Here is a 27,373-nt window from a genome sequence, read left to right on the forward strand (position 1 = left end):
CAGGTGACCCAGGAGAACTCCTTGGAACACCACAGAAGCCAAATCACTTGAAAACCAAGTGGCCTGGGGGTTGGTTCGGAGTCCCATAGCAGCTAGAACCTCAGAAGTGGAGGAAGCCGCAGACCTGCCCACTGAAATAGTTGGCGTTTACAGTTTTCTATTACTCCCGAGGCGAGCAGGCAGTTGTATCGCCCGTTCCAGTCCTTGGGCTCCATAGATCCCAAACCACAGCGATGCTCCAGGTCCTTGAGCGGCTGAGGCATCCAGTCTTTCTCGCCTTTGTTGTCCTTCTGGTCTCTTCGCAGAAGGTCGGGTGATTTAGGTGTAAATAGTACCTTTTATGGTTTCCAGATGAATTCTCTGAGAATATTTAAACCTGCAAAGGATACCCGTTGAGATTTTTCACTACTTTGAGGCATAACTAAAGTGATTTCTACAAAATCTATTTTAGCAAAAGCACCATGATGGCATACACTGACTATATTAGAATCAAATTGTCAGCGTTATTTCCATAAACAGCAGCAGCTTCTGGATTAACCACCTTCCACAGACGTAGAAATCATTTCTAAGCAGTATTTGTGGTTGGCTGTTAGCTCTGCTTTATGATTTTGCATTTCTATTGAAAGTTGATTTGCATGTTGAATATTACATTTCTGTTTCTTCCATGAGTTCCTCTAATAAATCTGTACTGGTTATTTATTTATTTATTTTTTATCTCTAATAGGGTGTTTCAGATTAAATGCAGATATTACAGCAATGGATAACTTAGTGACTGAACCTTATTTTGCCCCCAAAGTTTTCTTAGACCGACAGAAACCACCCTGGCAGTCCTCGAGTCAGCGAGGAAGGTGGCGGCGCTGCTGGTGCTGAGTTTGCAAAATTAAAGCATCATTTTCAGCTTTAGGTCTCGGCCCCCGGTCTAGTAGTGGGGCCCTGCAGCTGTGCTGCCAGGTTTCCCCCAGCTTTTCCTAGCGAGCCCCTGAAAAAGCCCTGAGAAGCAGAACAGTGGCTAGAGTGATAGCCAGCGGTCCCGCGTTCAGGTCTGGCGGGCTCCCGATAGGCTGCCCGGTCTCCTGGAAGATGGCGTGTGGGCTGTGGGCTCCTTGACTCACCCAGCTGATGTTGAGCGCGTCTCCCCATTTTCAGGCTGATGACGCCACCTGACCTATCACCGATTCCTCGCAGATGGAACCAGCCTCAGAGTCACAGCTCGGGCCATGGGCATTTCCTTTCCATGGTCAAATGATGTCTATGTCACAGGGTGATGGGTATAAGTAAGGCCTGAGACACTGTAGAAAGTGACAGAAATGAGTGATAAAGAAAGGGGGGCGGGGTTCTGAGAGGAACACCTACACAGACCTGGAACTACGGTAAGAGACATCGGTGACCCCTCATGGAAATGGCGATTGCCGTCAGAAGCATCTGAGCCGAGGGGATTCAACGTCACCAAGAGCAGAGTGCGGGACAGTTACGGAGGCAGTTTTGTAGGGCAAAAGAACCACTTCCTTGCCATCCACATCACACCCCACTCTTGTTAAACGATTAGGAGGTCCTTTTAAAACAGTCACCTGAGAAATATCTGCTATTTGGGGAGACAGTCTCTCCCCTAGAAGCTACGATAACCTCAGTCCTATTTATGGCCTCCTCTGGAAGGCCCCATCGCCCTGCCAGTTCTTTTAATTCTGAGCAGCTGGACTTTTAGGAAGTGCTGTCATGCCCTAGCTTAGAAAACAATGTTGACTGGAAGGGAAAACCTTTGGGAATTCTGTACGGGGAGAGAGATGTAAAACAGTCTCTCCGACCACACCGTTCATTGTACATATACATGTCGAATGTGTAAACATGCAGTACTTTTGTGCTCGGTCGTTAAAATGACAACAGCTGGAAAATTCATACGAAGACAGGAAAATATTTGTTTGGGGGGATGATAAAAGTTGTCTTTTCTTTTGCTTACAGACTTGGCGTCTACATAAGCCAACAGGTGTTTCTTTCCTATATGTGGATTAAGGGTCTTTCATCTTGGAATCTGACTTTAATAAAACAAATTGCTCAGTTTGAAATAACCATGGCTGTTAGTGAACTTTAATGATTATATTTTGAATAAACCATTTTGTTCGAATGATTTTGGCCAATTCCAGAAACCAGTGACGGTGAGTCCTTCCACGGGCACACGTCTTCGGGTGGCCCACGGAAAGAGCTGCATCCAAACCGTTATCTAAACTGGGGCGGCGGTTTCTCAGCCGCGAAGTGGACTCACCACCTGCCTTCTGGGGGGCAGCGGGACTGAAGTGACATCCACGCACAAACACTGGCACAGTCCCTGGCAACTTGGAAAATCATCGCTGTTTCCCGCCCTGCAGTGTGCCGAAAGTGTGTTTTGTGGGTTACCTTCAAACAGACGTCCTAACGGCGCTCAGAGGCAGCCCAGTGGTTCTCAAATCCCGGTGTGCGTCGGAATCACTCGGCAAAACCCGGGAGACGTTCTGGGGTTAGTGGCGGCGGACGCGTGACCGCGACGCGCTGATGTACACTTTAGAAGGGTGAACATTTTACGTGGATTATATCTCAGTGAAAACTGAAATGGCCCGCGGGGCCCCAACCTGCGGTTCTGACTCAGCGGGTCGGTGGGGAGGGGCGTTCGCCTCCCTGGCAAGTCCCTAGGTGCAGCCACTGCCCCCAGGACCACCCTTGAGAACCGCTGCTCTAGCCGGACCACTCGGCTGGGCACGTGAAACAGGACCGGTGCGTGCAGGTGTGGCCTCGCTCTTCGGATAGGACCCTCTTAGCGTCACCGTGAGTTTCCATGTTGTCAGTTCAGGAAAAATACTTTGATGGAGAGGGCAGGTAGTCTCTGCGACATTTTCTCTACCAGGAGACATCTTTTATAAGTGCTAGAATAATTCGGGAAACAAAAAAATAGGAACCTGACTCCAGTACTATACTTTACAATTTAACGTCTTAATAGTGATTTTTCTAAATCACTGGCAATTTAAAGTTATACGAACTCAAAATATATTTTTTTCTTGATCATTTTGATCCTTAGTTTAAAAATGTCCTTGAGAAGGATCACATTTTCGACTGACATGGGTCTGGACCCAGACCTCAACTCTATTTACTGCTCTGTAAGAAACTTAACCTGCCTACACTCAGTTCCTTGGAAAACTCACCAGAGCCCACGTCCCGGAGGTCTGCTGTGAAACATATAGAGCACCTTGTACAGGGCTTTACACCAGCGGTCCCCAACCTGGGTGGCACCAGGGACTGGTGCTTCGAAGAGAATCTAATGCCTGATGATGAGGCGGAGCCGAGGCGCTGATGCTGGCGCTGGGGAGCGGCTGCAGATACAGATGGAGCTTTCCTCGCCCGCCCACCTGCCGCTCACCTGTGCGACCCGGTTCCTGGCAGGTCACAGACTGATACCGGTCTGCAGCCCAGAGGCTGGGGACCCCAGCTTCCTACAGCAGCCAGTGAAAAATCTATTATTCCCTCTCTAATTGGTAAACACATGAGTCCAACAGGGAAACGAACGTTTGGAAGCAGCCTCGCTGCACACCGGGGTCTGCTGCCCGCCCGGCTCCCTCCCCTCCAGGCGGAGGTGGTTCCGGAAGCTTCCGCAGGCTTCTTCTCCCCTGGTCTGCTTGACTTGTACTAACGCCAGATGCATCACAGAGAACACAAAAGTGTCAAACACTGTGATTTTGTTTACTTTCCATTTATTCACATTTATGGACTGTTACACTTCCTCAACGGGATCATTCAAAAACACAAAATGAGATTACATTGTCTGACAATTCAAGTATTTAAGTTTTAAAAAACAATTTCCTATTTAAAATAGAAAGCAAACAATTTATCTGTTTGATTGCTAAGAAGTTTCACATCTGCCTTGTATCAGACAGTCCCTCATCCTCACCGTGGTGGCCACGGGCCAAGGATACATGAGCAGCCTCGTGCTCGGCGTGCTGGCCTGGAAGACCAGTTTCATGGGCTCCCCGCTGTCACCCCCAGCACTGCAGGACAGCTCAGGTCCTACTTAGCAGTCTGTCTTCCAGAACGACAACGGATGCTCGGGACTTTGGGAGTGAGCCGCTCAGTTGACAAGGCCTTCAAGCGCACTGCACACACATTTGACTGTTCCGAATAGAAGAATAACTGACAAATGCTCAAAAACAAACAACTTGTTTACCTTTAAAACGAAACCAAAAAAGCTTTCTCAGTCCAAATATCCTGAACTCTAATCATAAGGTAGAATATTTGATATTTTTGGCATGCAGCATATCAAAAATATGACTTAGAATTGAAGTTGTAAAACAATCATCTTTATAAAGAAAACCCATAAACAGATTTGGCCTTCTATGGGAAACACAATCTAAACTTTAAAAACTGGACACACACTTTCAGCCTGTAATTCTAACAACGAAGATGGCACGACAGTCATTTTTGCCTACTGGGAATGCTCGAAAGGATGGGATGGACACGCGCCAGTCTGCAAAAAGGCCACCGGGAGGCTCGGTGTTTGTCAAGATGCGACACCACCTGATTTAGAATGAAAGATACACACACCTCACTTTAGGCCACGTATATTATACACTTTATAGATTCTTACACCCAAAATGAAAATTTCAGTCTGCATTACTTTTTAAAGCCTCATTTCTAATGATTTGTTAAAAATTAAATCTAAACCCATGGGGCTGGGTTTAGACATTATTACACTGGGGAGAAAAGGTAAGCCCTCTGGGGCCCCGGGCGTGGAGTGCGGGGGTGGAGGGGACCTTCCCTCAGGCAACGTACAGGGGGAGAGTTTCCAGAAAAGTCCATGCACACTTAGGCTCTGTCATACTGATACATAATTAGAGACCAACAAGTTCCCAAAGTGTAAGAATGATTTAAAGAAAACATCACATTTTGAGTCCTGGTATATACATCACATTTTCCCTGTAATTTTCACTTTTACAGTGACAGTCTTAGCAGCAAGAATTTGCTGGGAATGTTAGGAGAAAAGCAAGCCACGCGCAGCCACTAATTTCGAAGATGTGAACTAGTTTTAGGTCGTTCAAAGGTCGCCACCCATGACCTTTCCGTGCCATTTCTGCTGAACATTCTGCTGCACGTGCAGAGGCCAACACGGTCACTAAAGTGCCACTGGCACCAGCGCGCCCCCAAGACGCCTGCCAGATCTGCCGCTCCAGGTGGGGCCGTGGAGCACGTGCGGCCACGCTTCACGCTGGAGCCTGTCCCCTCCTCCTTCACCCTTCCGACAGCTGCATAAACCCGATGGGAACAGGGCGGGGTCCGTATGAACGGAACACAATCGACCACTTGCTTAATTATCAATCATCTCTAACAAAAGTACACGAATCATCGCAATTCTAAAAAATGCCAAACCTGCCGCTTCCCTTCTCGCAAGGTCTCCGGATGCGCGGAGCTGCCCCGCCCACGACGGCATGCACGCCTCCCACGCACGCATCTATCTCAAGTCACACGCTAGGCCAGATGTTCCCCACTGGAATCCAAACAGATTAGGACAAGAATCTCATGATAAACATTGGCCCAACTACCTTACCTCATGTAATTAAGTCAACACATCCGATCGTACAAGCTTCACCCCCACTTTACGTCTAAAAACTGTAGCTTTTCAAAATAGCGCCTACACGATCTAAGCCAGGCGGCCCCGCTCCTCTAAGTGAAGGTCAGCGCATGCAAGCGTGAGGCCGCGGCCACCGACTCAGCCTTTAAGCAAAGTCGTCTGGTGCCAGCATTAAATGACGAGAAGATTGGAAATAGCATTGAACATTAAAATGTACTTGCGTCTACTCACGTGCCCAGAGCGTTCTAAGAATGCGGGGCGAGGTGCCTACCAGCTGCGGGGAAGGGACATGGAGATTCTCGTGCAGACCGCAGCTCCCTCCCGAATGGACCTACTGAATAATCTCACTCTTGGAAAAGAAAATGGCAATTTCAGACCTCGACGCAGAGTATGCTGCTGTCTACGTTAAAGGCAACACGTACACACACTACTGTCACTGCCGTGACCTTATTGCATGTTTCCTGCTTAACTCACGTGGCTCAAGTGCAGTGAGAGCTCCTCTGACCTAAGAATCGTTCTGAGCTCCGCACAGTCCACCACGGCACATTCGCTCCCTTTCACAGTATGGTTTAGCTCTGACTTAACTTCCTTTTTTATAGGGTTTACTGTCCATGGTTTACAAACTAAAAGCTACGAAATTTGTGCTTTTAAAACTCATTCCTGGCCATTCCCTTCTCCCCTTTTTGTTATTAGAGGATACAGGAGTAACAGCACCTTGTGAATAAAACTACAGAACCAAAGAACAAGCTACTTGTTTCCTTTTAAAACAAGGAGGCAGTCCCCGAAGAGCCACGGCGCCGCAGCCCACGGGCGAACACCGCAGCTTCGCAGCGACACCTGGTCAAAGCAGGCAAAGACCATCTGGCACGCACGGCAGCGTGGTCCTCGGCGCGGCCCGCTTCCTCCGGACGCCCCCGCGGGACCCTCGCCAACGCCACGGTCGGAAAAACCTTCTGGGAATCCGATCAGTACCCTGATTTCAGTCCGTTAAGAAATCACTTGTGGTTAGTTTAATAAATGAACATTAAAAATCTTCCAAAAAAAATCTTTCAAATGTATTTCACACGTTAGACAGCTCTCAGGGAGGGAGAATACAGTTTGACACTTAACATTAAAGGTTTTATTGGCCACATTAATCTTCCTCACAAAAGTCCTAACTTATCTAAAAGTTTTCAGAATGTTGAAGTAAGAAGAGAACTGACTGTTTTTTGGGGGGCGGGGGGTGGAGCAGCAACTTGGCAACGGTCCCTCAGCGGCGTGAGCTCAGGCATCCTTTTTCTCCAGTAAAATTTTGTGCAATTCGTCCGCGTCCTCGCTTGTTTTCACCCGAATGAGCATGGTAACGGGGACGGTGGCGTTGTTCTCATCGACGGGCGGATTGGGGACGCAGATGATCAGCACGTTGTTCTTCCCCGTTCGGGTACACGGCATGTTGGGTGGGATCAGGACATTCAGCAAAATGTTGCCTGCAGTTAAAGATGCAAAAAGATACATCAACATCATCCAAACCTAACGGTCCCACAAAACGACAGCTTTAAGTGCTACCCTCAGCACTGAAGCAACCTACACTTCACTGATCAAAACTGGAAGCCACAGGAATGTCATGAACGCAGGCACCGGCTCCCTGACATCAGTGTCGGCCTGGGTCCCCTTGGGAGGACCAAGAGGCAGGATCGGACTCCACCTCACTGTGGGGGGACCGCCGCCCGCCCGCATCTCCTGCCGGCAGCTCCCTGGCCCACCACGCTCACGGCCTGCAATCTCATGGAGCCATATGAACAAAGCAAGCATGCTCAGCCAAGAAACATCTGTCCCGGAGGCCGGCATGGCTCGCTGGGTCAGTGCTGTCACTTTGATGTTACCACAGATTAGTCAGGCCCACAGGAAAGAAAGAAGCCGCGGAGAAGCTTCCTTCTGCACCTACCTGGTGGGGCCCGCCACTTCCTCTCCGACTGGCCCGCCCCCTCCTCTTGGGGGATTATTTTAAGAATAAAGCCGGGGTGGGGGGGGTGAGTGCTGTGTTAATGATTATTTGCCACATAAAAAGGATCCTTTAAGTGGTCGAGTAAGTCCTCTTGTGTGTTTGTTATTGAACCATTTAGTTTACCTAGAGCTTCTAAGTCAAGTCTCTAACACAAAACAACGTGAAGGCCATTTTGGTTGCTTCCTGGGTATAGCTTTTAACCACCTCCGTTTTCTCACACACTACTGCCCGGCCAGGACTCAGCTCAATCTAGAAATGATCAGTAAGCACAGGACGCGTTTGGCCTGAATGATCTTCCGTTCCAAAGACCACATCAAGACACTGGAGAATCTCAAAGACTGAAGTCAGCAAGGTGAAGGCCCATGTGCTTCGCATGCTATGTGATTATTACTTTGTGCCACAAAAAAAGGTACCCACCTAAGTTGGTGTCTGCCCGCACTAAAAGCTGTGTCTTCTGATTCACTGTGGGTTTTAAATGCAGAGTACCTACACCCTTTTCTTTAAACTCATTGTCTTTCTTGTAAAATAGTTTACACCTAGGGAGAAAAATAAGAAGTATGGTTAGACACTCGATGACAAGTCAAGTCGCACTTTTCCGCCAATCACTGGTCACACCTGTGTGGGAGAATCCGCATTAAATGAGAGCAGAGGGAAGCTTCGGGGTAAACCTTTTACTGCCCCGGTGTGGGTCGGGCACAAACCAGAATAAGGTAATCTGGTCAGACATTCTAGAGCCCCTACCCCTACTTTTTAAAAACGATTAGACAGTGGGCCCTATGTAACTTTTAAAATAACACTTCCTGAAACCATCTTTTTTCGAGTCAGTCAAAGCCACGGCTAAACCACCCACAGCTGCCTGACCGGCTCCTGCACCACGCAGACTCAGCACACACTCGGCCCGCCGTCCCTCCCCTTCTCTTATTATTTCTGAATTCCCTTCAGGTCTTCAGTTTTTGATCTCCTGAGGCACCGAAATCAATCTGGAAAACACTCCCAAGCAAGGCCTGACTGACGACCATGCAATGGAGCGCTTCCCAGCCTCGCGTGTCGTACTTCTCCTTAGGTCACGGACAAATCCAAACTACTGCCCGCTCCTCCGATCTAGTCTAATTAAAAAAGAATATCAAGTCAGGGCCACTCCTTTACGTCATCTAGTTAAATTTTAAAAACAGGCAAAAGGAACTATTGACATCTTTTTAACGTTCTCAAAAGTAAACATTCAGAAATCCCATACGATGTGGCGATGTTATGAAAACTGCCGACTCATCAGTCTGGAATTTTTCTATTAGAGAAGCACATCTGGGGAAGCTTCTGAAATGGCAAAAAAACATTTTTCAGTAAATATCTGTTTAAAAGTATTTCATTTCACCGAAATGAGGTAATTTGAAATCTCCCTCTGCTTCCTCTGCAAGCAGCAGCTCTCGCTCAAACACGGACAGCATCGCCGGCGTGGGACAGCGCTCGCCTCCCCGACCGAGAGGGTGCCGGCCTTGCAGGACACCAGCTACGAGGGCCAGCCGGGCCTCCGGCACGAGACCTCAGACACCTGCTGCTGAAGGGCAGGGGTCAGACCAAGCCCGAGCCCCCTGACGCGTGACTTTCTCTGTGAGGGGCGGAGAGGACGAGAGCGGGCGGACAACCGAGAAGCAGCCCCGTCGGCAGCACTTTCAAAGCGGAAGAGCTGAGTGAGCAGAAAAGAGAAGGCTGTGCCCAGCGGGAAAGCTACAGAATCATTATTTAAAAAATAACCAGGCCAAGAATTCTCCCTTTCCCAGTTTGAAGGGCAGACACAGCCCGAGCAGAGGATGAGGTGCTCGGTAAGTTCTGCGGGGACGAACCCCCACTACCCAGCCAGAAGCCCCTCCCTGTCCCTCACAGCAAGCTCGCCAAGTGGACTCAGAACTGTCACTTACTTTTTGGAGTAAAAAGCATCTTCTTCTTTTACCTCAGTAACTACTACTTTGGGCGGCTCATCGTTTTCCTCTTCGTCTCCACCTTTTAAAAAAAAACACCAACTCAGTAAGACTCGAACCGAGAGCATGAATATGTGGTGAAAGAGGACTGTTACTGCCCCCCGCCTCCACCTAGAAACCCCACGTAAGCTGACAGAAGCGGAGAGCACACGTCAGACTGTGTGTGTGGGGGGGATGCACCCCCATCAGATTTCAATTATTTTGTGAAAAATAAGAATAATTTTTAATGGCACATTTCTTCTGAAACAAATATTAATTTGTAAAAAGTCTCAGAATGGAAAAAAAATATCCTTATGATTCAGTGCACATATAAACTTTTACAGGGAAAAAAATCAGTCGAGTGTAACAAAAGTGAATGCTGCCCCCCCGCCCCGCCTCCGTCTCGCCCCAGCCCGCTTCGTTCCCACGGCCTTCAGGCTAATGGCTTCTTGCACGTAGACATGTCAGTCATTACAGGAATCCTGCTCGTGGCTTGAGGTTTACAAACCAGACCCTCACCAGAAAACTGCCTCCCCCAGGAGGTAAGGGAAGTGAGTGTTGTTTATTAAAGATCTGCGAGGACCTCGTGACCGGACTCTCATCAGCTAGGGCCAACGGCCTGAGTACACTCTTCCGGGGACCCTGTTGGTGCCTGGACGTCCACGGTCATCCGTCACCCTTGCTCCTCTCACTCCGCCTCCCCTTGACTGGCCTGGCGCCCCACCCGCAGGAGAGGGCTGAGAGACGCTGCATTCGATGCCAACACCAATCCCCTTAAAGAGAAAGGCGGTTGCACAAAACTCCCCGAATTAAGGAAAACAATTCTGATGCTCAAACGACTCAGGTCACAAAATTTAAAGTTTAAGAGAGCGCTCTATAAGGCCATGGTTCCCAAACTGGTGTGCCGCAGAATCTCAGTTTTTCAAAACATAAAGATCTTGAGACTCCAGAGTTAGGCTCTCTAGGATGGGCCCAGGCATCTGAGATTTTAACAAGCTCTCCAAGTCCTCCCGAGGCATGAACTGTGACAAGCACACGAGAAGTATTGTGTGCTTTACTGAGGGGCGCCTGGCAGAGATGGACACTCAATTCAAATTCCACACCCTTCCACAAGCTGCGGCTTCCTGTCCCCGCTGTGACTGCCCTAGGACTAGGACGCTCTCCCTTTGTGCTATTTAGGGCAGAGAAAAAGTAAAAGAGATCGTCATTCTATGCTTCGCCCTGGAGGGCCTTGCCTGAGGATACACTCGAAGGCAGGGCAAGGGGGGACAGTACGCGAGTTTGGTTCCAGGTGGAAAAACACAGCCTTCAGGGCACCCTGGCGACTGCTGCTTCTTTCTCAAGGATCAATGGGGTTGACACCACCTGGGAGAGCTGCTTTCAACTGCCTCCGAGTCAACGGCACAGACACGATGTGCGCACAGCCGCCGTGTGATCAGTATGACGGAACAACGCAGGGCGTGGAGGGGCTGGGGCCGAGGCCCGGGCCCTTGCCTGGCTTGGGGCACTGACGCTACATAGAGCAGACATTTCTGGAAAGGTGGCCGCAATCCAGACATGTCTTAGAAAAACACTGTTCGTTTGTTCCCCATGGCTATGAAAATTATAGTACTGCTTTGCCATGTGACCTTGTTGATTACCAGATCTCAACTACAAACAAGTCTGTGGATGGGATGACAAACTTTTTCAATAAAACACATTTTTTCAAAATGTTAATTCACTTAATTCTTTTGTATGTGCAAAGCCATGTGTTTCAGAGTCACTGTGCCGGATGATTTCACGTTCTTAATTTTTACTTTTATATTCTTCATCCTTACAATAACCCCACAAAATAGGCCGCCTCCATTTTATGAAGGAAACTGAGACCCTAAGAGGCTCACTGACTTTGTCTAGGATCACACGCCTCGGAAATGATGGAGTCAGATGTGACCTCAGAGCCACCAAATCACAAGTCTAGACTATTTCCGGTAAACACAAAATTTCCACAAATGTAACACAGACCGACTAGGACAGACTTTATAGTTACCTTTGCAGTCATTACTGCCGCCACCTGCCTGGTTCTCCGACGTTTTAGCGGAAAATGGCGAAGAAACTGGTTTACTCTGGGTGATGTCTTTGCTAAACAAACCGGAGTTTCCAGAAGGAAATGAAAATCCAGTCAGGGGACCGGAGCTTAAAGGGCCCAAAACAGAGCTCTCGATTTTCTTGCCAAAGTTAAACGAGGCACTGGCTGCCCCCAGGGACGGCTCCGCTCTCGTTTCAGGCCCGGCCTCCATCTTTTCGGATGTTCCCTCAGCTTTGTTACCATGGAACAAAAATGCCGACTCTTGCTCTAATTTTGTTGAACCAAACAGGGAGGGAGCCTGCGTTTCAACGGCCGCGTCGCTAGGGCTGGTGTCGGAGCTACCGCTGCCACCGCCGCCATGCTGCTGCTCGATACCTGCCAGGTGCTTCTCGTAGTCCTTAAAGATGGGCGTCAGGTCGCACAGCGGGTTCGTGTTCACGTGCTTCACTATCCAGTCCCGAACCGAGCAGTTCAAGGCGGCCAACTGCTTATGATAGGCGCTCGGGCGGTGGGCTGCATTCGAGGTGAGGCCTGAGGAGGAGGGCTGCTGGCTGTCGCCATTCGTTTTGGGATTTGGAATCGTTTTGTCCGCCAAGGAAGCAGGGCCATTTGCAACAACAGATCCTATAGGAAATTAAAGTTTTAATGATTTTATTTAGAAGTTGAATCGACTAAATCAACTGGAGTTTCAGGCTACTCTTCATATTTTCTGCTTTTATTGTACCCATTTTTGTGACAGTTCAAGATGTGCCCGTCAAACATTTAGAATCTGCTTATCACAAAAATGAAATCAAACTTTAAAGAACAGCATCTATTATGTGTTTGCATTAACGATTCTAAGATCATCTGTTCCTTCAAAAGGATGCCCATTTCTCTCCGAACTATCAAAATGCTGTTCGTATAAAACTCAACAGCCAAGGCTGCAGGAATGAACATGTACTGAGATAGTTAAAATCTTAACAGCGAGTACTTACTGTAACCACATGAAACATCAGGCCTCGTGCAAGTGCACAGCGGACGCTGCTAGAATGAGCAGCTGAGCGCCGCCCGGCCAGTCCAGGCCTTGGCAAGAACCAAAGACTTTAACCCGCGATCTCATTCTCTGCTGCCAATCCCAAGAGTTCCCGCCTAAATTCCCTCAGAACAGGCTCAGATGGTCAACATGTCCTGGGCAAAATAAATCGAGATCGGAGGACCCCAAGATTCCGGAAGGCGTGTGCCACGCAGAGTCCTTGGTACACAGCCTAACGAGGGGACGGAAGGCAGAGGGTCCGCTAAGAGCTTCCTCCTCTCCTCTGACCCTTCGGTCAGCTCTCGAGGGTCATTCTCATTTCACAGTGGAAGATCTGGAGGCTCAGAGGACAAGGCACTTTACCAAGGTCACAGGGCTGGTGACTGGCAGAGCTTAGAACAGAACCTACGTCCGTTCTGGCTCAAAAGCTTGTTTGTGCTCTGTAAAAAGCCACATTTCCCTAATTTCCACCCCTTTCATTACTACGGCTTTTGCTCATATCGTCCCAGGACCCAAGGGAAATATGAAGAAAGCACCTCTGCAAAGCTTTCAGGGGACCTGTGTGAGAAGGGAGGGGGACCAGCTTACCGAAGGTGACCTTGCTTTCGGGTGCAGCGCCTGCACTGGAGAAGGCAGAGGCGCTGGCCATGCTGGTCCCGTTGGACAGTCCCTCCAGAGGCTTTGCTCCAGCGCCAGCGCCAAATCCGGAAAACCCTCCTCCTCCGGAAGGGGCGACCAGACCTTTAAAGCCTTTGAAGGCCCCTCCACTATCCGACTGAAACGTAAAGAAAGAGCACACACTGGATAACTCTGCTTTACCTCGCCAAACAAGCAAGTGGCAATATCATCTCGGCTAAATAGCACGTAGGATCCGTATGCAACCAGCATTAAAGGAAAACTGCCAGCACGAGCAGAAACAAGAAACGAGACAGATTTTATTCATCATGACAGCTCTGCAAAGCAAAGCTGCCTTCCTGAAATAGCCAAGGATAGTCCTAACTTATAGTGAAATATACTTTAAAAATATATTTAGTCTATGGCCATGCCACCCTGAACAAGCCCGATCCCGTCTGATCTCAGAAGCTAAGCAGGGTCGGGCCTGGTTAGTACTCGGATGGGAGACCACCTAGGAAGACCAGGTGCTGTAGGCATAAATAATAAAAAATAAGGGATTGTAAGCTGACAAGGTCCTTGCAATTTGTGGTCAACCAAGAGTTGCCTCGCCTAAAAAAAAATAAATACGTGTATATGTATATATATATATTTAATAAGATGTAAGAGAAAAAAAGTCTCACGCAATAAATTCACATACCCATCGCTCGGCCTCAGAATTACAATGCAAAACACATTCTCAACACAACTAAACCCCAAATAAAATATTTTTCACATTTGACTACTCAAAGACGGTTTGCCTAAAGAAGTTGTGGAAACATCCAACTAGGTTAACTAAAAGGATTTTACCCACTTACCTATAATTTCCTAAGAAATTCTGTAGCTTTCAACCTTCTTGCAGCCTATAGAAACTTTGGAAGTTGAGTCTCAAATTTAAACTTCCCGTTAGTGGCGAAATTCAGAGGCAACATTTTATTCTCCCGTTTTCTTGCTGCTTTTCTTGTAAGCAAGGTCTCTAGCAGACCGCTCCTGCAGCTGCTAGCTTTCTCAGCTCTAACCTGAGATGCTCTGGAACCACTCGGTATTCCTTAGGAAATTCTAAAGCTGCCCTCTGTCCCTGGGGACCTCTGGAGTTGACAGTGCTTCGCTAAAGTCACGCCGACATCTCTGAGATCCTTCTTCATTCAGAGTGGTGGTTACACCACAGGTGGACCTGCTTCTCAGACCAAAGAACCAAGGGAGGCTCTAGGAAATATTCTCAAAAATGCATCATGGAAAATACGCTTCAGAACGTCCAAGAGAGCACACCAACCTTCAGTTCCCACGCCAAGGAGTGATGATCACGACCTCACGAAAAAGATTACACCAGAACCTCTTTATTTTCTAAAGGTGCCAGTCAGCCTAGTATCACCGTTTTCAAAAACCAAAAAAGTTTCAATCACAATCTGAAGAATTTCAGATGGTTACGGACCACTGATATAAACTTATGGCCAAAAAATTAGGCAAAGAATGCAAAGTCTGAACTCGCGTGAGTTTTAATACACGTAATAAATACAGCTTATGTTCTGATGCTCTAAATTCAATTTTTGATGATTCAAAATCCAAAATACATCAAACTGTTATTTTGTAACAGTGATTCACGGACAAACTGTAAAGCTGAAAGTGGCCTTCAGAGCCTGTTATTTTGCACGAAATTTACAAGCCACATGGTATGTACAGCTATTTTGGAAATTACTGAATAGTAAATTGGCTCTAGGATCAAGACGAAAACTCAAGAGCCACTGGTTTTAAACAAAAGGAATGAAAAACATTCAGAAAGATGAGTTACAAGCTGAATGAGAAGATCTCCACTTGGGATCCACAGAAACGGAAACCTCCCCGTGTCCGCCAATCACGCTCCCTTGTTTTATTTTTCCCCATGGCTCTTATGAAGAAAAATATTGTATATTTGAGTGTCTCTTCCATCATCAGGATGTAAGTGCCACGAGGCAGGAATATACTGGCTTGTTTTTACCCGCCAACGTATCCCCAGTGCCTAGCCGATCTGCTGAATCAATGAACAAATGCACTATATGGGAAAAGCTACACTTCAGCATTTAAGTGGATGATACGACGTTTAATTTCTCTCACATACAAGTTCCGATGGAAACTGTGACGCTGAAAGTTACAGCTAAAATCATACGCGGATTCCACATATCCACACACACTTCCTGTCCTTGAACAGCCTGAGGCCTCCCCCACCTCCTTCCCTGGCTGAGTCTGGCTCGGGTCTGCACTGTGTCTACGCCATCACCCTCAAGCACCCGACGGCCGGGCCAGCCCTCCCTGAGACTGTCTGCCTTTGGCTTCATTCCTCACCATGCTCCCCCAGGGCTTCAACATCCTCACGGTTGAACTCGTCTGCAGGGGCTCAGAGCTGCACCCACCTCTCACCCCAACTCCTGTTCTGAGTAGCCAAACTGCACACTTAGTGGGCTTCGAGAGAACGCCACACCACTGGCCCCTAGAGTACATTTCCAAAACTAAACCAATCAGTTCCTTCCCAGTTAAGTTGCTCCCCCATATCTTCTCCATGAAAGAGCCATCAAACATCACCTGCCTCAAAACCTACATCCAACTAATTATGAGTCTCAAGAATGAAATTAGACCTGAAAGGAACTTGGACTAGAAAAAAAGCTGAACAGAGCTACCACAGGATGTGCAGTTGTATAGGTTTATTCCAAAGCTGCACCCAGGACATTCCAACAGGCTTCTCTCCTGCCTGACAACCGATGTCCAGGCCACCGAGGCAGCACCCACGTTTCTGGATTGTATCTGACGGCTGAGGACGGTACTGGGAAGAGCTGTTAAATGAGGAGTGATCGCTGAATACTGACCAAATGATCTCGATTCACGAGCTGTAACTCATCTTCTACCCTTCGGAACGTAGGGAGGAAGCATTTTAATTCACCACACCGTGGACGTGTGAAATGCTCCCATGAAAGGACTTTGCCACCCACAGCCGATCCCAGGGAGGGGCCGGGCGACCACCTCTCACGTTTCCCCTTCCTACCACTGCCTGACATGCACTTCTCTTGCCCTCTGTGTGGCTACCCTCGTTTTCCCTCTTCGTACTGTCACTTGACTCTAATGCGTCTCTATCCGGCTCTTGTTTGGGCATTTGGGTTCGCTCCCTTTAGGGCAGAGATCTCAGCTGTATTTATTTCTCTCTCCCCCACGGTCTACACCAAGGCCCTTCGCGAGTGGAGTCGGCACTGTGATACACGTTTATTGATCTGATTGCTCCGGGAGGTAGAAACGCTCTGCGACTCAGAAATCAAATCAGTGTTTATACCAGAAGCTGTAAGAAAACACTCACTTCAAATCCAACATTCCTACGCTTTGCTTTCTTTATGGCTCTATTCTTCAAGACTTCCTCACTGGCCACTGAGAATGTCCCCACCTGCAGGAGTATACAAATTAAACAGCAGTAAGGTAAGGCCAAAAAGGAGAGAAAATGCTGAATGGGAGAGCTAGACCAGGCAAACTTATCTAATATCTGCCGATTTTAAAATACCGTTAATACTCGTAAGACAAATTATGGTAAGGACACGTTAAAATAAAAGTTTATGTCTATTATCTATCTTGTGAATTCTGATGCTGGTTAGGCGAGTCATCAACCTTCTAGAATCTACAAATCCAAGATCTGGATCACAGCCCGCAGGGAAGAGTGCACACACAAACGCTTTGACGAGACTAAGTCGAAGCTTTGGTGCAAAACTATTCCGCACAAAGTCTTTAAACGTTTCAAAGATGTTCAAAGACATTAATAAAACAGAATAAAAGTTCTGTTTTATTAACAAAAGCAAAATCTATTCTCCAAAAGCTGGAAGGTGCCTTAAAGATCATGAATAGTTGGGAGTGGAGCCAGTTCTGAAAGCCAGGTGCCCAAATCTAGTAGCCTAACGGCTATAGTTCTCGAAAATAAAATTTATACTTATGAAACATACACACATTGTTTTTAGGAGCCCTTCCCATCTGCCCATCATCCAAAGACCACAGAGGCACCTGGGATTCCAGGTGACTGCCAGAAAACACCCGCAGTACACTAAGGGACCGCGTCTGCGGTCGGGGATCCGCTGAAGAGCTGGGCTTTCCTTCGCGCCTTCTCTTACCCTGTACGTCTGGTACAGAAAATAGTTTCTGCGAAAAGTTCTCATCTACAGTAATTTCAGAAAATGTTAAACTTAAAGAGATCTCTACATCCAGAGGGACCATTTAGTTACATTTGCCCAAATTAAATGGAATGTCCTTCCACACTCATTCGTGAGACTATCCGGATGGGAATATTCCCACATTTTAATGTCACGGCAAATCATTAGATGGTCTCGATCTTACTAGGTCTGGAATGTAGCTGTGTGTTAAGAACTGGAAAAAACTCGGTCACCAAAGATTTGGTTAAAAATCACCAAGTCAGTTAGAAGGGCTGAAAGCTGTCAAAATGTTAACATTAACATGCTCCTGACTTTGATCTTCCTAAACCTATCAGTGCATAGATTTGTGATGGAAAACACAGCAGTACTAGGAATAGACTCAGAAGAATGAAGATAGTCTAAGGATGAGCTTGCAAACACCTGCAGATCCTTGAAAACATTTTCTCCCTCGCCACTATTCCATTAACTGACAGGGCTGACTTGGATAGATCTCGGTGAACTGGCCTGGGAGCGCGGAGGTGCTGATGAGCCGCAAGAAACGCAACTGACTCCTACTCTTTATAAGAGAAAAATTAAAAGATCTCAGGGAAGACCATTTTTATTTTGCTAAGAAAGAATCTAGGCCAACCTAAATTCTACTCCTATTAATGGCATGGCTGGGGGGATGGGGGGTGCCGGGTATGAAATAAAGCTGGCCTCCAAGGAGCATCAGAGCATGGAAGGCGACCTCAGCCTTCTAAAATCAGGGCGCAGCAGGCCAAGCCGGTGGCGGAGGACCACTCTTCAAGTTCAAGGGCTGGTGCTAAGTTCACGACTGGATCGCTTACTCACCCTTCGGTCTTGACAAAAACCACGGATGTGGAATGCTGTAAGCACACGAAGTCAGGAGATGGGTGCTTGTACAAAGGAGGGAGTGTTTCAGGAATAAGGGCTGGTGAAGGGCACACCCAAATGTCATTAATCGATGTCCGTACTACGTACCAGTCCTAAAAAACCAGACTCTTTCCTGTTCCGGACAGTCTTAAAAAGGCCTTTTCAATGTTATCACCAAGTTTTCACGAGGAACCCTGAAATGAATTTAAATTGAGAAGCAGTAGGAAACTTTTTACCTCTTCTGCTTCGTCTTCTTGATCCCAATTCCTATCTGTCAATTCCTTCTCGGCAATTCTTTTGGCCATTTTTTCGAACCTAAAAGTAAAAAGGTTAGAGGTAAAAACTTTGTTTTTCTAGAAAAGACATCAGTCTTATAAAGAATTTTTACAATTCACTCTAGCATGAAATGAGATGGAGACATTCCCGATACCAGTGAGAACTGCTTCGATGAGAACTTTACAACTGTGTTCTTAGGCTCCCAGTTTCAAGTCCAACAAAGGTTATGCGAGGAGGCAGGGCAGGTCTTCCAAGGCACACCAGTACGCCTTCTAAACAACACTACCCCGACTCTACTTCAAGAATATTAATATGAAACCTCAGTTAAGATCTTTGAAATCTGAAATCTTAAGTAGTCTAGATAATTAAAAAGTGCTTAACTTATTCTATGAAAATTCCTTACAGTCTTGCTATAGACAAAACACTATTAATATTTAAAATTCTCTTTAAGATGATCCAGTAAAAAAGTTCATTTTCGGGTAAGAATTTTGACAAGGTATCGATGATACCTACGGTGATAGAAACACATTTCCCAAGACCGAACATTTTTATTAGCCCGAACTATATATTGCTAAGATACACAGCATTTAAAAGTTCCAAATGTAATTCATATTGATATGTTAACATCCTGAGAACGTACAACTCTTCAAAAATCAGCCATGAGCTCAACTCGTCTACCGCCACGGCAATACTGGGAAGGGTGGGAGGCGGATCTGACAGAGAATACGGTACCCATCCAAACAGGGTACTTGTATCCATCTCTTAAAATCTGCATGTTGTTCTCTGATCCTAACATCAGATCCTTTGCAATAAAAACAAAATCAATCAGTGGAGAGCTCTACTGAGTGCTGAGCTGGCTTCTTCCCTAACTCGTCCCTTGAATGGACGGAAAAACCTCTATTTTCTGTGCCGCCCCCCTTGTCCAGGAATTCATTTGTTTAGGGCTCCTGAAACCCGCCCAGACGGTTTCTTACAGTCTTTCTTCACCTTCCTTTGCCCTCAACACGACCCACCAGAGAATGTTCTTGGGACCTCAGGGGCGTTAAGATACAAACTTACACATCCCTGTTGCCTTTCAGTATCCACAGAATAAAATTCAAACTCTGACATTCCAAAATCCTCCCCAATCTGACCCCCTGTAATTACACAGGGGTTTTTCAGCATTTAATAATATCCCAATAAATCTTTGAATCCTCTTTTTTTAACATCTTCCTGCAAACACTCGGTCAAGGTTTTTCAATCTGTGTAACTCAAACAAAAGCAACGTACATTTAGACGTAATTCCTTACTGAACTTGATCGAACTGTGGAGAAACTGGGTTCTGGCATGCAATTCTGTGGGCCGTTTTCCTGTTCCGTAACTAATACTTCCACCAGAGGGCAGAAGAGGTGAGAAGTCAAAATAGTCATTTTTGATGTTAACTATTAACTTAACTTAAGCTATTAACTGGCAAAAATGGGAGGCGCTGAAAAAAACTGTAATAAAGTTTTAACTTCTGCTCATACCCACAACTGAAGAGATGCCTGGCACAGCAGAACGACCTAAGCAGCTGCTTCCATAATTTACCATCCATATTCATCAGACCAGGACTTAACCAGAGGGCAGGGATCTTTGTTTACTGACCTACTCCCAACACCCCCAACCTGCCCACCTGGTGGGAGGTATTCTAGTAGTGATCTGGGGCCCTATAGGGTGCTGGCATCCCAGTTTCCCCATTTTCTTGATGGAGACCTTGGGGAGGTTATTTAATTTTTGTGCCTCTGTTTCTTCATCTGTATTACAGAGAGGGGTGAAAATTAAACGAGATTAGCAAAAAACTTAGTTTAGGACAGTGCCTGGAACAGAGGAAGGGCTTAATATATATTATTAAAGAAACAAGTTTTGTTAAAAGCAAAAGCTACAAAATACTATTCTTTCCCTCGCAGACTTAAAAGCTGCAGTTTGGAGAAAGATAATTTACTTGAGTTATGAGCCAAGCTTTGAAATATATTTTAACAAATCTATATTTACTTCAAAGCATGACACTTCAGACAATAAGGTTTTTTATGCAAGAAGGAGGAAAAAAATCCCTGTAAAGTACTTAGAATCAGGCCCTTCACCCAGTCTCAGGTGCTAGCTATTATTATAAGGAACTTAAAAACCGTTTGGCCTTGTGCTTTAAAAGGCACCAAGTTACGAAATGACTTCTAGGAAGCATTGTGATAGCAAACTGGAACTCTTGTTAATTGGAGAAAACTTTATTACTTGTGCTTGGTAATAGTTATGTGGTCTGTGCCAACTGGTGCTGCCCCGCCAGTGGGGCTTAACTTTAGTCCATATTAATTTATCCTAAGATGAAACGAGCTCTGACCACGTTAGTGTGGGGCCCCGAGGAAAAAAGAGATCAAGGGGACGGATCCCGGAGACGAAAACGCCAGGGAAAAACGGCTTCCTTCTTAAAGGAGCAGACTAACGGGGTGCTCGACGGCCCGGGGCTGCAGAAGGAAAAGTGAAGCCAGGCCAAAGAGGCCGTGGAGGGGGCGAGAGGAGAGACGGCCACGGGGAAAGAAGTACCAAGAGGAACCGCCAGGAAGTCAGCCTCGCTTCCGGTGCGCCGAGATTCTCGAAGGACGCGGTGATCGGGAAGCCCGGGGTCTCACACACCATGTCCCCCGGGGACCCCGTCTCTCTCCGTGTTAGGCAGGGAAGAGGGGAACCGTCCGCTCAGCTGGAGCCTGCCGTACGAACAGCGCCGAACACGCTCCGGACGGCCATTTTGTAACTCGAATCTACCCCCTCGAAACCAATTCGAAAAAAAAAGGGAGGAAAGAAACGCCCGCGTCCAGCTACTGCGCAAGCGCGCCGGGGCCCGGCTCGGCGGCACCATCTCTCGCGGGCAGCGGGGCGTCACGCCGCGCATGCGCCCGGCTGCTCGGAAAAAAACCGTCGCCGGGGCCTGCGCCCCAGCCTCACGCATGCGCGCGCCGGCCTCAGCCGGGAAGCCGGCGCCGGAGTTTGCAGGCGCCGGTCACGTGCCGGCTGCTGTTTGCTTTTGAGGCATTCGCGCGCGGCCGGCTTTTGCGAGGCGCTCGCGAGCACGGTCATTCAGTGAGCGTGTCCGAGGCTCTTGCTGTTGCGTGTCGGGTGCCGCCGGGCCGAGGAGAGACAGGCCGCGTGCGGTACCGGAAACGTGAGTGCAATAGAGATAGCGTAACGTCGGGTGCGCGGCGACGCCACCGCGTCCCCGAGGGCCCGGCTGTGATCGCCCGCGACGTGCTTGGCGGCTGAGTGGTCGGGAAGGCCCGGGATTGCGGAGCCAGGAGGGATGGCCTCGGTCGTGGAGGAGAAAAAACGGCCCCATTCACCCGACAGCTTGTGTGTGTCTTCCGTGGCGGCAGCTCTCCGGAAGTAACTTGCCCCAAATTGCGCAGCTGCTTAGGGTCGACGAAGAAGTTTGCAAACGCGTTTTTGAACTGCGGAGCTAATGTATGTGTCCAGTGTCGGAATGTGTGTTCTTGTGCTTTTATTTCATATTTTACGGTGTAGCATTTCAAACAGTAGGTACATAAAAAGCAGCTCAGTTTTGCCCGACCCTCCTTGCCTAACGGAGAGAATATTAACCATTAGACACTATGAGACCGATCGATGATTCACTAATTATTAAACTTGTTTCAGAAGAGGAATATTCTTGGAGCTCTGGTTCTTAACATTTGGCAGAGGGGTGTTTTTGGATATACTTGAAGATGCAAAGAAAGTTTGTGCAAAACCAGTTTGCCAATTTCAGGGTGTTTATAAGCCCTTCCTAAAATCCTATCCATGGACCCCTTATCTAGAGACTAGATTGAATGTGTAAGGGTTAAAAAAAAAGACACCCCCCCACATACATTTAAGATAGTCAGATTTATTCCCTGCTATTGTTTCCTTCCCCTAAGACAAGAAATCCAAAACATAAATGTTGCCAGGTGTTTGTTCTTTTTCTGAGATAGATGTGAAAAGAAACACCCAGCCAGGGAACTATATTAGGTGTTGTATACCTTTCACAGCCCCTTCGTGATTGGATGGAATTAGGTGAACTGTGCATTAACTAGTTGGAGAATGTTGACTAATGGTATATTGCAAAAAGGGAGATCTATAGTGGCAAGGTCTTCAGGGTTTTTGTTTTCATCAACAGAAGGAGAGCTTATAATACAGACCCTTCAGGATGATACGTAGCTTGCCAAAGCCATCCAGTGAGTGGCAGAGCTGGGCCAGGTCTCACTTCCAGCCCAGCGACCCATTCCACATGGCTTTTGGACACTGCATGCTCATTGGGGACTCCGCAGATTTTTGGTGCTGAGTCACAAGCGGCCCTTCATCTCTTCTGGCTGTCCTAGGTCAACTTTTCCACACTCCACGGTGACTCCTATAAATCCTTCCCACCTAAACCTTTCTAGCCACCTTCCGCCCTGTTCCACGTTCCAACTCCACCCCTTGCCTCACCATCCTTAATACGGAATAGGCGCTCAACTAGTTACCAAAAGAAAGGACCTTTCTTTTTCTTCATTGAGAGAAACATTATCCCAGACATTTCTGAGTTCCCTTCCGACGAATAGCTTGTGAATCTTCACATTTGCTTCTGTCTGTGTGAAGCTCATTCATCTCAAACTGTTTTCTAGTGCCTTGTAAATTGGTAAGTTTTTGCTTTGAAATATCAAAGTATAATTATTAGTTAACTTGCTATTAATGTTTTCGACCAAAAAGGGGTCACATAGTAAACCTGACAAGCTCAGGGGAGGCCTGCATGGCAGGCCTTACGGACTCAGACCAGATGTAACCACATAGGATGCTCTGAACATCATAATTACTAACTAAAAGCAAGTCCCAGCAGGTAGTGGGTCCTAGGCCTGTACATTCCTGTACAAAGATCAGTCTTTACCTTAAGTGAGCCTATCTATTGTATTTTTGCCTCTAAGATAACATACCTATGAAATGTCAAGAATAATCATTTCCAGACCCCTCAGGGCACAACAGCCTGCACCAGAGCCTGTGACCCAGGAACCTCAAAGAATAATCACTTCCAGACCCCTCAGGGCACAGCAGCCTGCACCAGAGCCTGTGACCCAGGAACCTCACCGTTATCTTGTCTTCCAATGGAAAACATCTCTACGTGCTGTAAATGTTAACTAACTAACTGTCCTCTACCCACTAATGGAAAAAATGTGTCTGTATTTTCCTTTTTATCCAATCCCAGAGATTTCTCCTGTTTGGCTTTTTCCCGCCCACCCAGTCTATTACCAGTGGATTTCATGTAGCCCTCCTAACGTCACCTCCTTTGATTCTTGACATATAAAATAAGCCGCTAAACTGCCATTCTCCGAAGCGTTTTCTCTGTTGAGATTTTGCTTCCAAGCAGTCATCATCGGTTTGGCTCACGTAAACTCATAAAAATTCTCTACAGGTTTGGACGTTTCTTACCTCGACATCGTGTAGGATGTTATCATATAAGGGACACAGTTACGTAGCAATAGACTCTTCTATTCACATGTTTGATGTCGAAATGTGGCTCGTTAAAATCACAACTTTTGTTCTTGCAGTAATACAATATTTATCTAAGGATAAGCAGATTAGCACATTTACTTATTAATTACATATTGTACTATGAGGTAATTGATGCCTTTCAGATGCAAATAAAAAGTGATTTATGCATATAATAGCGCTTTAGCCGACTTGCACATTATGTGGGGGATTCTTGTGCTTACTAGAATGACAGCTTTAAAAGGGCTGTAACTCAGGAGAATTCTGGAGAACAGAGGCAGTTCGCATGCAGACCCGTACCTGACTTGAGTGGGCCTCTATGTAGTGAGGCTCTCTGTCCCTCAGTTTATGAAATAGTCATCCGAAGTGTTAGCCAGTTTTTTCTGAAACCTACTTCCAAAAATCCCTTTCAATTTTCTTAACCTCCGAGGGTTTTTATGGTTGCCAGTCTAGGTCATTTCATCTTTATGGTCAGTAAATAAATATCCAGACATGTTGGTTTACCTACTTTACCTAATTCAAAAGAAGTTTATGGCAGTGTAACTTTGCATTGTAATCTTTTCTGTGGCTAGACTACCATGACAGGAACCACCATTGTGTCCGCTTTGCGGCTGTGATCAAGTCATAAATGTCTCCGATAATTCAAGCCTGGTTTACCCTAGTAAAGAAAATTGCAAGATGATATTTGTTGAGTTCCAGCTGCGTTCTGGCCTTCGCTGGTGGTGAGTGTGAACCCTGAGACTAGAATCATTCTCTGTTTGGATCAGCGGAAAACACCCAGCAGTAGGGAGCCTCCAGGACCACACTGTGTTCCCAGTTTAAGGAATGGAGATCGGCGGCGTTCTGACGCCGTCCAGCAGTGGTGCTGCCCGCCTGGAGTGGCCTGCAGGAGGTCCCAGCTAAGAGAAGTTGGCACCTCTTGTTTCTGGAGTGACCTCTTTGAATCAGAAAGGAAGTTTTGATTTTGGGTCATCTGGTGACGATATCTGTGCCCTGTGCGAAACTATCGGTTTACCTAAAGAAAAGGAAAAAAAGGTTAGGACAAATGGGCAGAGAGCGTGCAGTGCCGAAAAGAATGTCACATGTCACCGCTTTTCTCGTTCTCCAGGTGTTCACGAATATGGCTTTGCATACTGATAAAATGACCTCCAAGGTCAAGAGACGTTGAGCACCGAGGCAGCAGAATGAAGAATTTGGGGTCCTTCTTACCAGCCCACAGAGCATGGGATTCTTACATGGTCGTGCCACAGGAACTCAGGAGTCCGTGGAAGATTCACATTTCCCCAGACCGAGTCCGAGAGCCGGAAGTGCAGTGGCCGATGCTGATTTCACAGGCACTCACCGAGTCTTGTTTCCTCCCAGGATTCTTCTTGCCTGAGCTTGAACCTAGCAGAAAGTCTTCCTCCTGTAGTTGTTGAGGAAGCAAAGGTTCGCCAAACTGAGTGACGGAAGGAGAATGAATAAAGTAATATAACATGGTGATTAAGTACATGAGCTTTAAAATTAATGACCCTGAATTTGATTCTTAACCATGCCGCCCACCAGGTGGGTGGCCTTGGACAAGCTGGTGAACGCTTTGAGCTCAGTTTCCTCATCCGTAGCTGAAGGTAATAATAGTACCTTCCAGGGCTTGTGAGGATTAAATGAGAACATTGGTGTAAAGCACACTGTAAGGGCTCAGTAAACGAACCCTTGCTATTAAGATAATAGCCCCTGGGGTGGCTCCATAGTGTAGCAGTTAGCATGTCTGCTTTACACGCAGAAGGTCCTGGGTTCGCACCCCAGGTGGAGACACGGATCATGCCCCAGGTGCACATGGCGAGTGTATGGGAGGAGACACCCTGCCTTCAGACATCCAGTTCTTTAAAAAAAAAAAGCAACATCCGTAGGTCAGGGGTGGAGGGGGAGAATTGAAGAGAGGGGAAAAAAAAGATAATAGCCCCTGTTTTTAAATTCCTTGCTGTTTCAAGCCCCCCAACACTATGAGAGGCTTTTAATTATCTTTTTTTCGGAATGGGATTCTTGCTTTAAAATAATTTATTTGTTTTAAAAACTTTATGAAATGACCATTTAGTTTCCCTTTACTAATCAAAAATGTAACTGACATTCAGAGGTTTTTACCTCCGTCTCATAACTCGTGATCGCAGTGAGTTCTTGTGATTTCAGCTAAAAGGGAAGAATGTGATGTTCCAGCCGGAGCCCTTTTACCGCGAGTGAGATTTGCAGTAGATGATTTGCAGTAGGCTTTTTGAGACGTTGCCCAGGGGTCGAGGACTCCGTTCCCCATCACATATTCTAGACTAGACCTTTCTCATTCTCAACACATTTGGCTTCGTAACAAAAAATTAATTATGAAACCGGCATTCGGCTGTATTGTCTCTAGACTTTGAGCAGCGCATGACTTATTTTGTCCTGGAGAGTCCAATCTATTGGTCACTCAATATTTCACAACTTGTATTTGTCATATTTCAGGCTTCCGTGCAAAAGGATTAAAACCAATGAATAAATTTTCTAGCGTTATTTACTCTCGAGGCTTTCCAGTCACTAAAAAAGCAGTAACAATATGTAGTATGTTTTTTAAAAAACTTCAAGATACTGCGAATTATATAAAGTAGCATATTGTATCTTTTTTTTTTCTGAGAACAAAATTATCTGATAAATAAGCTGTCAAAAGACATTACGGGCCAATGATGGCAGAGGCAAATACCGTAAGGTCCAATGAGACAGAAGCCACCACAGACAGAAGTGATCAAGGGAGTATTCGCAGCGCTGGGGCTAAATGACCTCCAAGGATGAATGGATTTTGTGTAAATGGAGAGGAGGTGGGGGTGGCGATGCGACAGTGTGAACAGGAGGGGGAGGTAGGAGGGAATGAGGTGTGTGAGTCTCAGAGAAGGAAGTATGGCGACTACGCGTATCTGTGAAGAGCCAGCCCGCTGGCCCTTCCACCCACTCCGTGTCTGAGGCCTTTGGAGCGTGACCTTGTTCTCCTTGGTGGTTGCTTGCACGTGTGAGTGCTTAGCAGTTTTCCGGCGCCTCTGTGTGCCAGCAATTTTCTAGGTGCTGTTGAGTATAGTGACGGGTCTTCCTTTAAGGACTCGGAGGGTCAGTGTGAAGAACTGTCAGGCCTGTTGGGAACCGGGCTGCACAGCAGGAAGTGAGCAGCTGCGAGCAAGCGAAGCTTCATCTGTATTTGCAGCCTCAGGCTGTGTTTGGCACTGGGACCCGTGTTCCTATGAGAATCCGACGTCTGACAATCTGAGGCGGAGCCGAGGCAGCGATGCTGGCGCTGGGGAGCGGCTGCAGATGCAGACGAAGCTTCAGTCGCT

General features: G+C 47.0%; 1 protein-coding gene, 1 long non-coding RNA gene and 1 other non-coding gene across 4 annotated transcripts; 2 read left to right on the forward strand and 1 right to left on the reverse strand.

Annotated features, from left to right (window-relative positions):
- Positions 1-6,561: 6,561 nt before the first annotated feature.
- Positions 6,562-18,658, reverse strand: NUP50 (nucleoporin 50). Of its 2 annotated transcripts, XM_006917330.3 has the most exons (7): positions 18,512-18,658; positions 16,568-16,651; positions 13,186-13,372; positions 11,547-12,209; positions 9,482-9,563; positions 7,986-8,104; positions 6,562-7,050 (listed from the first exon to the last, which is right to left on the reverse strand). In XM_006917330.3, exons 1-7 carry the CDS (start codon positions 18,578-18,580, stop codon positions 6,848-6,850), a joined length of 1,407 nt encoding a protein of 468 aa, XP_006917392.1. In that variant the 5' UTR covers positions 18,581-18,658; the 3' UTR covers positions 6,562-6,847. The 2 variants fall into 2 exon arrangements, with proteins under 2 accessions (XP_006917392.1, XP_006917393.1); XM_006917331.3 differs by lacking the exon at positions 16,568-16,651 and having other exon boundaries at positions 18,512-18,609.
- LOC112484284 lies at positions 13,630-13,748 on the forward strand. The gene has a single exon (XR_003047975.1). It is a non-coding gene; the product is annotated as a 5S ribosomal RNA (ribosomal RNA).
- A 2,478-nt stretch (positions 18,659-21,136) lies between the features above and the next one.
- LOC112484234 lies at positions 21,137-25,526 on the forward strand. Its single transcript, XR_003047956.1, has 2 exons — positions 21,137-22,016; positions 25,153-25,526. It is a non-coding gene; the product is annotated as an uncharacterized LOC112484234 (long non-coding RNA).
- The last annotated feature ends 1,847 nt before the right edge of the window (positions 25,527-27,373 follow it).

This window comes from Pteropus alecto, unplaced genomic scaffold, assembly GCF_000325575.1.
Source record: "Pteropus alecto unplaced genomic scaffold, ASM32557v1 scaffold157, whole genome shotgun sequence".
In the NCBI taxonomy this organism is placed as follows: Eukaryota; Metazoa; Chordata; class Mammalia; order Chiroptera; family Pteropodidae; genus Pteropus; species Pteropus alecto.